This window comes from Somniosus microcephalus, chromosome 33 (assembly GCF_052327205.1).
Source record: "Somniosus microcephalus isolate GS21.2 chromosome 33, FLI_Smic_1.0, whole genome shotgun sequence".
Lineage (NCBI taxonomy): Eukaryota > Metazoa > Chordata > Chondrichthyes > Squaliformes > Somniosidae > Somniosus > Somniosus microcephalus.
In genome coordinates, this window is record NC_141019.1 from 21420617 (window position 1) to 21436335 (window position 15719).

The 15719-nt window shown below is 47.6% G+C and overlaps 1 protein-coding gene across 1 annotated transcript in view; it reads left to right on the top strand.

Annotated features, from left to right (window-relative positions):
• Nucleotides 1-15719, top strand: part of LOC147096997 (aryl hydrocarbon receptor-like) — a 135061-nt gene continuing 119342 nt past the window's right edge. Inside the window, exon 1 of the mRNA XM_085972717.1 lies at nt 1-294. Coding sequence (XP_085828843.1) covers nt 158-294 — 137 coding nt within the window. The 5' untranslated portion in view covers nt 1-157. The remainder of the gene's footprint in view (nt 295-15719) is intronic.

Consider the following 15719-nt stretch of genomic DNA (forward strand, 5'->3'; position numbering starts at 1 on the left):
GATGTAATCGCGAAGCAGGAGGTCTGGGCCGTGACGAATTCCTGTTGTGCATGTGGAGAACACAGAGACAGAGCGACTACAAGCCCCAGAGTTCCTGGTCTGTCAGCTTCAAAGAACTCCTCGTCAGTTTCACCGCTTCCTCCAGCTCGCTCGAAGGATGTCAAGTCAAACACTCGGGCTAAACGGAGCTTCGCAAATACCGAGCTCCCACCCCGGGCTGTGCACCATGATCGCCACCACAAGAAACATTTTCCTGGGCCGAAAGAGGAAACGAATCGGCCAGAACTCCAAGAGGTGAGTGTCTCAGGTTCACGTTTAATCTCCCACTGCCCCACTCCTCGCTCTCCATATTCTGACGCAGCACAATATTATCGTGCATGGTTTTTTTTTTGGGGGGGGGGGGGTGGTTGTTACTACATTACATTAAAAAAAATCAACCAGTAAATCTACACACAGCATTGGGGACGTTCAACTCGCAAGAGTGGAGATTAGCTAGTTCTCGGACTTAATTGGAATTGTCAATTAAGTATCATGTTTAGGGGCGAGAGATGTGGAGGGAATGGGGAAGTCTGCTTTCCTTGCGTTCCTTTAAAATATTATCGAAGCTACAGGTGTCTGCAGTTTGTGCTTTTTATCGACTTGAGCTGATTGATTGGCTGGGCTGCTCTTGGAGATTGTTTTCGCAGTCCTTGCACGGAGAGTGTTTATAATTGCTAATTGGCAGGCAGCCAAACTCAAATGTGTTCCACGGGGGTTCTTGCTCGCCGCCTCTCCCACTTAAGCACATAGTGTGATAAATAAATCTTTCCATTAATTTTACCTGTTGTGCAGAGTTAATTCCCCCCCCCCCCTTTTGTTTGCTGCTGTTCTCTCTGTCCAGTATCTACTCGTTATTTCGAGTCGGCCAATACCATCCGATTTTAAAAGGCAGTATTTAGTTTGACTCTTATTTCACTTTGGCTGCAGCAGGTAGGTCAAGTTATGTGTTATCACTCTCAAACCAGCACTTCTTGCAGCTTCCAGAACTTTTGATGCAAAGTTGCATTATTCACAGAGCAAAATTGCGCAACAAAGCAGCCCGCTTGATTGGTACCCCACCCACCACCTTAAACATCCACCCTCTCCACCACCACCACCGCACCGTGGCGGCAGTATGTACCATCTACAAGATGCACTGCAGCAACCCGCCAAGGCTTCTTCGGCAGCACCTCCCAAACCCACGACCTCTACCGCCTAGAAGGACAAGGGCAGCAGGCGCATGGGAACACCACCACCTCCAAGTCACACACCATCCTGACTTGAGCATATATCGCCGTTCCTTCATCGTCGCTGGGTCAAAATCCTGGAACTCCCTCCCTAACAGCACTGTGGGAGTACCTTCACCACACGGACTGCAGCGGTTCAAGAAGGCGGCTCACCACCACCTTCTCGAGGGGCGATTAGGGATGGGCAATAAATGCTGGCCTTGCCAGCGACGCCCACATCCCTGAGAATGAACATTTAAAAAAAGCTTGGTAATAACTCCTATCTGATATAGTTCTTTAACCCTCACTATAGTAAGGATGTAGCTGAGCTAGAAAAGGCACAGAGAAGAGCTACTTGAATGATGAGACTAGAGAATAAAACATGAGAATAGATTTGCAGAACTGTGACTTTCCTCATTGGAGAGGAAAGACTGAGGGGAGGATATGATTATATGGGATGCCGAGGATATTTGATTTAGTACGAGACTGCAGAACAAGGGGACATGAGTAGAAGCTGAAAAGGGGAATTCAGAAAGGATATAAGAAAACCTTACTTCACTGAAGCTATTTTGGAATAGCTTACCAATGGAGGCTGTAGGGGCAAGTGACGGGGCTATCTTCCAGGTGAACTTGGACATGTATCTTGAAGAGAAACACGTTATTGGTTACAAGTGCAAGGATGACGGGGAAAGGCCGAGCAGATGAACCAATGGATTTGCAATGCTCCATCCGTTAAAACTGAGCGGGGAGAGCAGAAATAGAATGTCCCAGGCATGGTCTCATCCGGCCTTGAGACTTTCTGTACTTCACTGGGTGATGACACGAGCTGTGAGCCAGGCTTCGATCTCTGCTGCGAGATCTTCAATATCTTCACAACAATTCGCACTGGGAGTAGGTTTTTTTTTTAAAAAGGAAGCGTCTCCTTTGGCTCCCACCTATTTTGTGTAACTTTGAGATTATTTGATGCAACACGTGGGGAAAAAAACATCAAACTTGTCTCCCTCGGAACAGCATTTTGGCGTTTTTAGCTCGGCTATGTTCTTGGAAATGTTCTTTCCTTCCGTCTATGCTACGCTGGTTGTTAGAATCATGATGATAAATGATAGAGATTCGATGGGGTAGATACGGAGAAGCTATTTCCTCTGGTGGGGTTGGCGGGGGGGGGGAATATGTGCGGGTTAGGTTGATTGGCTATGATAAATTGACCCTTAGTGTTAGGGGGATTAAATACGTGGGGTTACGGGGATAGGGTGGGATATGTGTTGGTGTAGGGGTTACGGGGATCGGGTGGGATATGTGTCGGTGCAGGCTCGATGGGCCGAAATGGCCTCTATCTGCACTGTGGGGTTTCTGTGATTCTGTGATTGTGAAGGGGGTATAACCTTAAAATTCGAACGAGGTGAAATCAGGAAGTACTTTCTCGCATAAAGGGTAGTGGAAATCTGGAATTCTCTCCCCCAACAGGCTGTGGATGCTGGGGATTTCAAGACTGAGATTGGTAGATTTTTGTTAGGCAAGGGTGCCAAGGGATATGGAGCCAAGGTAGATGAATGGAGTTGAGCTACAGATCAGCCATGATCTAATTGAATGGCTCGAGGGGCTGAATGGCTTCCTTCTGTACTACAGTACAGACACAGCGGCCGGCATTTTCCACCTCCGCTCACGCTAGCTTGGAGCGTTGCGGGTTGGCAAGCACTTGAGTAGAAAGTCCCAGCCAAGTCTGCTTTAGTGCAATTGTATGTGATGCACTTTCGTTTTTAAGAAGGCGGTGGTTTAAAAAAAAAAAAATCAGAAATGGAATCAAATAATTGCACTAGCTGTGGCTGGTGGTGTTTTGTCATCGCCCACATCTTTGTCACCAAGCCTGGTAAATGCATTGCCAAGCTGCAGTACCACTTTGAATTTATGTATATTGCAGAGGAATTTTGGTGCTCATCAAGGGGTGGGGGGAGGTTAGCGTTGGGGTGTGGAACACTTTCCCGTCGCGGACACATGGGGATGAATGTTCACTTTTTCCACTGGGCAGGAAAAGGGTGGTCGAGGATCAGCCACCTGTCCACACCCCGCCCCAATTTTTGTTTTAGATGTTCAATGGGCAGCCGGTCCACTCCCGCCCGTTTTACACCCTGGTCGGTAGTGAAAGCTCACCCTCCGGGCATCCACACCAAGCCCTTCCAAGTCAGTTACAGTGCAGGTTACGTGTGGAGCAAGGTTCCTTCTGCTATGTCCCATTGACATGCCTTTATTTCAATCTTGGATGAACACCCCCCCGCCCCTGCACCCCCTGTGATATTTGTGTAGCCCCGTGGGCCCTCTCGGGTGGACGTGAAAGATCCCATGGCACTTTTTTGAAACGCGCTGGGGGTTCTCCTGGTGTCTTGGCCAACATTCGTCCCTCAACCAACACCATGAGCAACAGATTATCTGGTCATTATCTCATTGTTATTTGTGGGACCTTGCTATACACAAATTGGCTATGAAGTACTTTGGGACATTCTAAAGATGTGAACAGCTCTATGTAAATGCAAGCCCATTTTTTTTTATTCTATCAATACAAGAAAGATAGACTTTCATTTATATGTGTACAGTATTGGTCTCCTTGTTTAAGGAAGGATGTAAATGCGTTGGAAGCAGTTCAGAGAAGGTTTACTGGACTAATACCTGGAATGGGTGGGTTGTCTTATGAGGAAAGGTTGGACAGGCTAGGCTTGTATCCGCTGGAGTTTAGAAGAGTAAGAGGTGACTTGATTGAAACATATAAGATCCTGAGGGGTCTGGACAGGGTGGATGTGGAGAGGATGTTTCCTCTTGTGGAAGAATCTAGAACTAGGGGTCACTGTTTAAAAATAAGGGGTCGCCCATTTAAGACAGCGATGAGAAGACATTTTTTCTCAGAGGGTCGTGAGTCTTTGGAACTCTCTTCCTCAGAGGGCGGTGGAAGCAGAGTCTTTGAATATTTTTAAGGCAGAGGTAGATAGATTCTTGGTAAGCAAGGGGGTGAAAGGTTATCGGGAGTAGGCGGGAATGTGGAGTAATCAGATCAGCCATGATCTTATTGAATGGCGGAGCAGGCTCGAGTGGCCAACTCCTGCTCCTAATTCGTATGTTCGTATGAATATAACACCTTGCACGACCTCAGGATGTCCCAAAGTGCTTTACAGCAAATGAAGTGCTTTTGAATGTAGTCACTGTTGTAATATAGGAAACGCGGCAGCCAATTTGCACTGTGGGCCTCAGCCTTTCACCTAGGTTGCTCAGCAACAAAATAAAATAAAAAACTTGGGGCGAGGTGCCGGAGGGAACTGTACCCCAGCAAAGCTCGGCACCTTCAGGAGAAGAAAAACTGGTGGAAACTGAAACAGGAAGTGCATTGAATTTTGCACGTTGAATCCTGGTTCCATTAATGTCATGTCGACAGAGTGGAAGAACACTGAGAGGCTCCACAATAACTATTTTTGTGTGTCAAGTATTGAGGAAAGGAACCCAGCCAGACTGAGAGTTAAATGAACCCTGAGCTGTTGGCGGAGTGAGCATATAGAAAGTAATCTGGTATCCACCTGCTAAAAGTACATTACCTCCGCCCATTACAGGCTTTTAAAAGCCGCACTGCTTTGAGTTCATTGTTTTGTTTCAAATCACGCTATTGTTCCACTGTAGTCGTAAAAGCTTCTTCCTCCAGTCTCCTACGTAAAAGGATTAGGAGGCTTTGACACCCAATTCACAGCCAATTGGAGCCCTTTTTGAATGTGTGTGTGTGTAAAAAAAAGCAAACAAACCATTTCCAGAGGGATAGAATTGAAAAGCAGAGAAGTGATGTTAAACTTGTATCGAACCTTGGTTGGACCACACTTGGAGCACTGTGTACAGTTCTGGTCTCCATATTATAAAAAGGATATAGAGGCACTGGAGAGGGTGCAAAAAAGATTTACTAGAATAATACCAGAACTGAGAGGTTATACCTTTTATGAAAGATTGAACAGGCTGGGGCTATCTTCTCTAGAAAAGAGAAGACTGAGAGGTGGCCTAATAGAGTTCTTTAAAATTATGAAAGGGTTTGATAGAGTATACATCAAGGTGATTCCACTAGTGGGGGAGACCAGAACTAGGGGCCATCAATATAAGATAGTCACTAATAGTCAGGAGAAACTTCTTTTATCGAAACATAGAGACATAGAAGATAGGAGCAGGAGTAGGCCATTCGGCCCCTCGAGCCTGCTCTGCCATTCAATGAGATCATGGCTGATCATCCAAATTCAGTACCCTGTCCCTGCCTTCTCTCCATATCCCTTGATCCCTTTAGCCTTAAGAAATATATCCAACTCCTTCTTGAATATATTTAATGAATTGGCCTCAACTGCCTTCTGTGGCAGAGAATTCCACAGGTTCACCACTCTCTGGGTGAAGAAATTCCTCCTCATTTCTGTCCTAAATGGCTTACCCCTTATCCTTAGACTGTGACCCCTGGTTCTGGACTCCCCGCCATTGGGAACATCCTTCCTGCATCTAGTCTGTCTAGTCCTGTTAGAATTTTATAAGTTTCAATGAGATCCCCTCTCATTCTTCTAAACTCCAACGAGTATAAGCCCAATTGACCCAATCTCTCCTCATACGTCATTCCTGCCATCCCAGGTATCAGTCTGGTGAATCTTCGCTGCACTTCCTCCATGGCAAGAACATCCTTCCTCAGATAAGGCGACCAAAACTGCACACAATACTCAAGGTGTGGTCTCACCAAGGCCCTGTACAACTGCAGCAAGACATCCTTGCTCCTGTACTCGAATCCTCTCGCTACGAAGGCCAACATACCATTTGCCTTCTTAACTGCCTGCTGCACCTGCATGCTTACCTTCAGCGACTGGTGCACAAGGACACCCAGGTCTCGTTGCACTTCCTCTTCTCCCAATCTATTGCCGTTCAGATAATAATCTGCCTTCCTGTTTTTGTCACCAAAGTGGATAACCTTGCATTTATCCACATTATACTGCATCTGCCATGCTTCTGCCCAATCACCCAACCTGTCCAAATCATACTGGAGTTTCTTGGCATCCTCCTCACAGCACACACGTCCACCCAGCTTTGTGTCCTAGAGAGTGGTGAGAATGTGGAACTCGCTACCACAGGGAGTGGTTGAGGCGAATAGCAGAGATGCATTTAAGGGGAAGCTCGATAAACACACGAGGGAGAAAGGAATAGAAGGATATGTTGATGGGGTGAGATGAAGAGGGGTGGGAGGAGGCTCGTGTGGAGCATAAACGCTGGCATGGACCAGTTGGGCCGAATGGCCTGTTTCTGTGTTGTATATACTAGATAACATGATTCTTCGAAAGGCAGTGATCAGACTTGAGCCTGCACAGTAACTCCCCACCAGAAAGCTGGACTTGCCCCATGAAACGTCCAAATACCTGAATTCAGCACCGCGTCCCCACAAGCGCGATGTGCCAACACCCCGCAATCTGATTGTGTTCTTTTTAACTGCCTTTCTCCAACAACAAAAAAAGAAATTGCTGGTTTGACTGCATTTAGTTTCTGTCCAAATTAACACTTTCAGCTCCAGAGTTACAGCTGCGGTGGCGCAGTGGGCAAAGGGCCACACATATACTGGATGGGGAAAATCTCGTTCTCCGCCCTCCCCAATGGTTACAATGGGTGTGTTGTTAGCTATGGAGTTAAAGCTGCCCGATTCATTGGAACAGTTCACAATTGGAGCTTTTGCATGCAGTTGTTTCCGATTTGCATTCACAACTTTTACATTTCTGGTCACGGACCTTCCCCATTGTTGGGAGGAAACCTTGTATATGGTAGCAATACAGAAAGGGTGAGAGCTCGGCCTACAGCTAGAAGAAAATGGTGGTTGGTGACATCCAGTGTTGAAAGTGGCAGTTCTTTTATTTGCTGGTAGTGAGCCTTTGGCTGTGGTGGCGCCGGCTTTGACTGGTGGCACTGGCTTTGACTGTGGTGGCTTTGGCTGTGGTGGCACTGGCTTTGGCTGTGGTGGCACTGGCTTTGGCTGTGGTGGCACTGGCTTTGACTGGTGGCACTGGCTTTGACTGGTGGCACTGGCTTTGACTGGTGGCACTGGCTTTGACTGGTGGCACTGGCTTTGACTGGTGGCTTTGGCTGTGGTGGCACTGGCTTTGGCTGTGGTGGCTTTGGCTCTGGCACTGGCTTTGGCTCTGGTGGCACTGGCTTTGGCTGTGGTGGCACTGCCTTTGGCTGTGGTGGCACTGGCTGTGGTGGCACTGGCTGTGGTGGCACTGCCTTTGGCTGTGGTGGCTTTGGCTGTGGTGGCACTGGCTTTGGCTGTGGTGGCACTGGCTGTGGTGGCACTGTCTTTGGCTGTGGTGGCACTGCCTTTGGCTTTGGCTGTGGTGGCACTGCCTTTGGCTGGTGGCACTGCCTTTGGCTGTGGTGGCACTACCTTTGGCTGTGGTGGCACTGGCTTTGACTGGTGGCACTGGCTTTGACTGGTGGCACTGGCTTTGGCTGTGGTGGCACTGGCTTTGACTCTGGTGGCTTTGGCTGTGGTGGCACTGCCTTTGGCTGTGGTTGCACTGGCTTTGGCTGTGGTTGCACTGGCTTTGGCTGTGGTTGCACTGGCTTTGGCTGTGGTTGCACTGGCTTTGGCTGTGGTTGCACTGGCTTTGGCTGTGGTGGCACTGCCTTTGGCTGTGGCGGCGCCGGCTTTGGCTGTGGCGGCGCCGGCTTTGGCTGTGGCGGCGCCGGCTTTGGCTGTGGCGGCGCCGGCTTTGGCTGTGGCGGCGCCGGCTTTGGTTGTGGTGGCATGTGGAAAACAAGACTGTACAATAAATGTATTCCCAGGGGTGCACTTCTATATAATGGGTTTGTTGCCAGTGGCACCAGTGATGTGGGCAACACCATCTGTTTCTGCACAATGAATGCTTCCAGACAGCTTTACTGCTTCTACAATTGCAAGAAAAGGGATCTTGTGAAGGGCCGAGCTCTTTAACTTGGGATTGTAGTAATAACCACCCCAGGGAGAGGGGGCGGGGAGTGGAATGAGGGGATGGCTCCCTCCCGCTATTTTTGATGTGGGTTATGTCCTCTTTTTTTTTTCCCCTCCCCTCCCCTCCTCCAAATCTTGGAATTGCTCTTGACATCCCCCTGCCCACGGCGTCCCGTCCCCCATGTCTTCAGAGGTAGTTGCTCCTGTGTGGGCCACCGTCGGGCTTGACGGAAGTGAGTGAGAAGACGAGGTAAGTCAAGTGATCAGGTGACGCTAAGGTTGTTGAAAGCCTGTAAGATTGTACGAGGAAGGGAAAACCAAGGGACCCGAGGAGCTCCACAGTCTTGAGGTCCTGGGAAAGAATGCGTTCGAGTCAGAGATGGTGCAGTGAGTCGCGACTTCAATTACTGAAGGCTAGCTAACTCCTTTTATAACGGGCTGGTTTGTGCACACGTTATTTGTCGGTTGCAAGCAGCTGTCTGATTTATCCTGGGAGTATCGGGATGAATTGAGGTATCAGTATAGCGTGGCACCAGACAGCCAAGTTAATGACTGTTGAGAAACTTTAAAAAAAATCTGCCATCAACAAACTCATTACTAATCGATCTGTTTGATTCATATGGGGGTTAAGAAGAGAGTATAGTGATCTTGGGGAAGAGGGAGGAAATTCCACAGTTGAGGTAGTCATGGATGGACAGTGGGCCAAATGGTCTCTCCTATGTTTCCTTATGTTTTTAAATGATAAAACCTGAGTGATAGGATCAGCTAGAGCATCAGCAGTAGCTGCAGCCAAGTATTCATTCACCGTAACTATTATTGAGCAGCCGCAGGATAATTACGGCTGAGGAGGTCCATTCATCTTGATTCACCCATTAGGAAAGATCCTGGAGTTCCCCTCATTTCAGCATCTGTTTGTTAAATGATTCTAGGGTTTTCACCTTCACAACTGTGTCCAGGAGTCCATTCCAAGTGTTGGTCACTCTCTGCAAAGAACTTCCTGCTATCAGGCCTATGTTTGTCTCTTACTCGTGTGAATGTGTGGCCCCTTGCCCCACACTTACAACTTAAAGCAGTATTCCAGATTTACCTTTCCCATTTCCTTAATTATCTCTACAAGATAAATGTTGCTCAGATCAATGGCTGCTTAGAATAGTTTTTGCGTCAATTGAGCATTTTAGCATTGCAGATTGCTCAGTGCCGATTATAAGAACTGCCACAGGAGATGTTTCTAAATAACAGAAAGTAAACGTTTGATCTAATGGAACCCTTTGTTTTGGTATTTTCCAACTGGTAGATTGTTAAGTTTGCACACTGTGCCACAGTGAATGGACACGGAGTGGCACCCATATACCAGGTGTCACCATTTCTGCCTACCGTCTCCGCAATAGAAACGACACATTTTACAGATTAAGGCCTAGAAATTCGGTGGGCTGCGCCACAAGTTAGCGCCTAAAGAGGGCACTCAGTGGCTTTAGCGCCACTGGCCGTACCTCCTGCGATACTTAGCTGGGGCGTTAATGGCAGCGTTAACCTGTTGCGCTGCGCCACCTCCGATGACGTCATCGGTGTGTGCAGCGCCCCGCTACCGCCCCATCTCGATATTTGGCAGCGACCGCCTCTGTAGCGCCGTTCGCAAATGGCGCCCAGTTCACGGGGCCTTCCTGTGGCGGCAGTGGTGCAAATTAAGGTGGAGGTGCGGGGCGGCCGTTTTTTTCGGCGGCCGCCTGCCAGCACCTCCGTCCCCGGCCTCCTGATCACCCCCCCGCGGCAGTGCCGGCTGTTTTCCGAGAGCCCGGCACTTCTCCTCAGTGCCGGGCTCTTTTGCCGGCACTCGCGATCTCCGATCGCGCTGGTGCAGGCCCCTCCCCCTTAAGAACGGGAGGAAGGCCTGCAGTACCGCAGCGCGCCGTGCCGCAGCGTGTGGCGCTGCGGCACGTTGCGCTGCGATATTCAGTTTCAGCGCCCTAAGAGGGACGCGGAGCGCCTCAAGCCTCGCCCCATGTCCCTCTTGGAGCGCTCAAGCTGAATTTCCGGCGGTCGCTGCTGCTCCAAACGCTGCGCTAAATCCGGCGCCCAGGCGAGCTTGGCACCCCGTTTGCGGCTCCACCCAATTTCTCCCCCTAAGAGTTTTTTTTTCCTCTCTCCCAAGTTTCTCCCTTCCTCTCCTGAAGGCGTTGACTCGGTGAGCTTTCGTTGGTCTCTGGTACCTCGCTCAAGTCCATTGTTCATGTTTGACCCCTGACAATGCATGTTGGGAGGTTATGCCACTGCAGAAGACATTGCAATGACACCAATCTTGTCAGACGTGCCCATTTCCAGCAGGGATTGCTGAATATTTCAACTTGCATTTGTCTAGCGCCTTTAACGTAGTAAAACGTCCCAAGGCGCTGCACAGGAGCGATTATCAGACAACATTTGACACCGAGCCACATAAAGAGATATTGGAACAGGGAACCAAAAGCTTGGTCAAAGAGGTAGGTTTTAAAGAGCGTATTAAAGGAGGGTGGAAAGATTTAGGGAGGGAATTGCAGAGCTTAAGGCCTAGGCGGCTGAAGGCATGGCCGCCAGTGGTAGGGTGAAGGAAATTGAGGAACGCGCAAGAGACCAGAATTGGAGGAGCACAGTTTTCTCGGAGGGTTGTGGGGCTGGAGGGGGTTAGAGAGATAGGGAGGGGTGAGGCCATGGCGGGATTTGAACACAAGGTTGAGAATTTTAAAATTGAGGCGTTGCTTAACCGGGAGCCAATGTAGATCAGCGCACGCAGGGGTGATGGGTGAACGGGACTTGGTGCGAGATTGGATGTGGGCAGCAGAGTTTTGGATGATTGTCCTAACCCATGGATGCTGAGACCAATTGTACCACCCGTAATGCATCCCAGTATAGATCACCAAATTCTGCACAGATTGGAGGCCCCATACATGGGTTAACGGTGATGCTTCAGTGTAAATAATGTGTCTTAGCAGCCCCTCCTGCTGGATATTGGCACAAGTCCGACTGCCACATCTTAACTCCACCCCGTGAACGGTAGAACAAAGACAGCCCTTCCTCTCCATCTCTGACTAGCACTGCCACTGCAACCCCCTCCTCAAGAGTCCTTGCAGCCAAGACCAAGCCAGCTCTCCTCTCCCTGTAGATCTGCTGTCTTTGGAAGGTAATGAACAAGAAGTAAATAAATGCTAGCTTCACCTTGGCTAGGAACTTGCTTGCTTGGGTCTAAAACCCTGACCACTTTAAGGGCTGAGCCACACCTGGCCTTCACTTTCAATGATGTTTGCTCAGTAGGAGTAGGCAGATAGCCCTGGAGCTTTGTCACTGAGCAAATTGTTAATAACTAGAAATGTCTGGGGAAAGCCTTTGCAACGATTTGAATGGGCTGAGAAAGAACCGAGTTCTACAGCTTTGAGTTCCGCACACAATTGAGAGTTGGATGAGGTTTTGAACCACAAAAGCCAGAGTGTTCTCTACGTTTATTACTTTTTTATGTGATATGTAAATGTCAAGGGGTAGAAACTGGGAACTCCAATACTTCATTTGTTGATTTCAGTGCATTTTCTCTACCAAGTACAGATTTCAGAACTTGACTTCTTGCCTCGCGACCCAATGGAATTTCCCCTATCTCTTTCTCTCAAATCCTCCCCCCTTTCCCCGCCTCCCCTCCCCACCTGCCAGCATCATGTATGCACACCATGTATATTCATGGAATGTATGCAAGATAGTTTTCTAGATCAGTATGTTGAGGAACCAACAAGGGAACAGGCTATTTTAGATCTAGTATTGTGCAATGAGAAAGGGTTAATGAATAACCTTGTAGTAAAAGGACCCTTTAGGGAAGAGTGACCATAATATGATAGAATTTTATATTGAGTTTGAAAGTGATTTAGTTAAATCCGAAACTAGGGTCTTCAATCAAAACAAAGCAAACTACGCAGGTATGAAGGCTGAGTTGGCTAAGGTAGATTGGGAAACTATATTAAAAAGTATGACAGTGGACGAGCAATGGTTAGCATTTGAAGAATTAATACATAATTTATAACAAATATACATTCCTTTAAGGCACAAAAATCCCACAGGAAAAGTGGTCCAACTGTGGCTAACAAGAGAAGTTAAAGATAGTATTAGATCAAAGGAAGAGGCTTATAATGTTGTCAAAAAGAGTAGTAAGCCTGAGGATTTTAGAATTCAGCAAAGGAGGACCAAGAAATTGATAAAGAAAGGGAAAATAGAATATGAGAGTAAATTAGCGAGAGACATAAAAACAGACTGTAAAAGCTTCTATAGGTATGTAAAAAGGAAAAGATTAGCCAACTTAAATGTGGGCCCCTTATAGGCTGAGGGAGGAGAAATTATAATGGGGAATAAGGAAATGGAAGAGACATTAAACAAATACTTTGTGTATGTCTTCACGGAAAAAGACGCAAAAAACTTCCCCGAAATAGTGGAGAACCAAGGGTCTAGCGAGAATGAGGAACTGAAAGAAATTATTAGGTTAAAAAGAAGTACTGGATAAATTAATGGGACTGAAAGCCGATAAATCCCCTGGACCTCATGGCCTACATCCTAGGATTTTGAAAGAGTTGGCTATAGAGATAGTGGATGCATTGGTTGTCATGTTCCAAAATTCCATAGATTCTAGAATAGTTCCCGTGGATTGGAAGGTAGTGAATGTAACCCCACTATTTAAGGGAGAGAGAAAACGGGGAACTACAGACCAATTAGCCTGACATCAGTAGTAGGGAAAATGCTAGAATCTATTATTAAGGACGTGGTAACAGGGCACTTAGAAAATAATAATAGAATTGGGCAGAGTCAACACGGATTTATGAAAGGGAAATCATATTTGACAAATCTGTTCGAGTTTTTTGAGGTTGTAACTAGCAGAATAGATAAGGGGGAACCAGTGGATGTGGTGTATTTGGATTTTCAGAAGGCATTCGATAAGGTGCCACACAAGAGGTTATTAAACAAAATTAGGGCTCATGGGATTGGGGGTAATATACTAGCATGGATTGAGGATTGATTAACGGACAGAAAACAGAGAGTAGGAATAAACGGGCCATTTTCGAGTTGGCAGGCTGTAACTAGTGGGGTACCACAAGGATTAGTGCTTGGGCCTCAGCTATTCACAATCTATATCAATGATTTGGATGAGGGGACCAAATGTAATATATCCAAGTTTGCTGATGATACAAAGCTAGGTGGGAATGTAAGTTGTGAGGAGGATGCAAAGAGGCTTCAAAGGGATATAGACAGGCTAAGTGAGTGGGCAAGAACATGGCAAATGGAATATAATGTGGAGAAATGTGAAGTTATCCACTTTGGTAGGAAAAATAGAGAAGCAAAGTATCTTTTAAATGGTAAGAGATTGGGAAATGTTGGTGTTCAGAGGGACCTGGATGTCCTTGTACACGAATCACTGAAAGTTAACATGCAGGTACAGCAAGCAATTAGGAAAGCAAATGGTATGTTGGCCTTTATTACAAGAGGATTTGAGTATAAGAGTAAAGACGTCTTACTGCAATTATATAGGGCCCTGGTGAGACCACACCTGGAGTATTGTGGACAGTTTTGGTCTCCTTACCTAAGGAAGGATATACTTGCCATAGAGGGAGTGCAACGAAGGTTCACCAGACTGATTCCTGGGATGGGGGGATTGTCCTATGAGGACAGATTGAGTAGACTAGGCCTATATTCTCTAGAGAGTTTAGAAGAATGAGAGGTGATCTGATTGAAACATACAAAATTCTTACAGGGCTTGACAGGGTAGATGCAGGGAGGATGTTTCCCCTGGCTGGGGAGTCTAGAACCAGGGGTCACAGTCTCAGAATAAGGGGTCGGCCATTTAGGTCTGAGATGAGAAATTTCTTCACTCAGAGGGTGTGAATCTTTGGAATTCTCTACCCCAGAGGGCTGTGGAGGCTCAGTCGTTGAGTATATTCAAGACAGAGATCGATAGATTTTTGAATATTAAGGGAATCAAAGGATCTGGGGATAGTGCAGGAAAGTGGAGATGAGGTAGATGATCAGCCATGATCTTATTGAATGGCGGAGCAGACTCGAAGGGCCAAATGGCCTACTCTTGCTCCTATTTCTTATGTTCTTATGTACAACAGGTACCTCTCAACATCAGGACCCATAAACTCCTGAGGCACTTCTACTTCTGTGCTTGCTCTCAAATCCTGTTTTGGATGAGCCGCACAAGTCACTGTGGGTCAGGAGCTGGTTTCTGTGAACGTTGTAATGAGGTGACCCAGAGTTCAAATCCCTGGGACCAGTTCCCTGGCTTTGCTTCACTGAGATTGGCTCCCTTCATTTGATGGCACGTACGTGGTCCCACAATTCCAGGGAACGCTACTGTTCCTGGCTTCCCACACCTTGGCTCGATTCCATCTTGAGGCGGAGTTGTCTAGATGGAGAGCTGTGTATCTCGTCTCCTACTGCCTTCCTATTGTGTAAAAGCCCCAAATTTTCTTCCCTCATCTGAAAGTGCTGTCACATACGTGGGTGTGGTCAAGGGTAGTACCCCAACCGCTTCCCTGTCACTGATCAGCTGACTCAGATCTGGGAAGGCCCCATGACTCAGCACCACACTGGATAGTGCACTTAGCTACTGAGTCATTGGGCCCGTATAGTTACCACTTCAACTTTGCATATACGGGGTGACGAGCTATCGAATTGATACAATTAGGTGAAGGGTGATGACCCACCATGCAGGGCAGCACCAAGGTTGAAAAGTATAGGATAGAGGATGGGGTACATCCAAAAGTAATGATCAGTGATTGCAAGCTGTAGATAGGTAGGTAAGGAGTTCCCCAATTCACCCAGAACTTTATCACCTGTATCCTATCCCACACAAGGTCCCTCTCAGCTGTGTCCTCTGCCCTTGCTGACCTCCATCAGTTCCCCACCCCAAAGTGGCCTCGCTCCACCCAACCTCTGCATTCTCCTCCAGCCTTGTATCCCTGATCACACCCTCCTCTCTTCCGGCTCTGGTCCCCTGTGCCTTCCCCTCTTCCTTCACTTTGTGGTCAGTGGCTCCTCACCCCCCCCACCACCCCCCGTCCTGCTCCCACACTCGGGAACTCGCTCCTTAAACCCCTCCACCTTGTTTCAGCCTTCTCCACCTTCAGAAGCCTCCTTAAAACCGACCTCCTGTAACCTCCCTCCTACTCCTTTCGGGGCCTGACCCCTCAACCGTGAAGTGCCTTGGGACATTGTGCTGTGTTAAAGGCTCTGAGCTTGATAGATTCCCCATAAGCCTCTCTCTCCAATGTGTATATACAGTATAGGTGAATAGCCATTTCTGCTCCATTTAGGGTGGATTTGGTGAGAGTGTCCCAGTAAAAATTGAACTCTCGGAAATGTTTCCGGATCAGCTTGTTAAAGTGAACAGGGCCGAGTGGATGATTTGCAGAAAATATTAAATCAATCTTTTGAAGGAGAAAAGGGAATTTTAACCGTGGCTTCGAGGTTTTCTGGGTCTATGATTCTGCCGCCAGGATAGGGACTCCGAT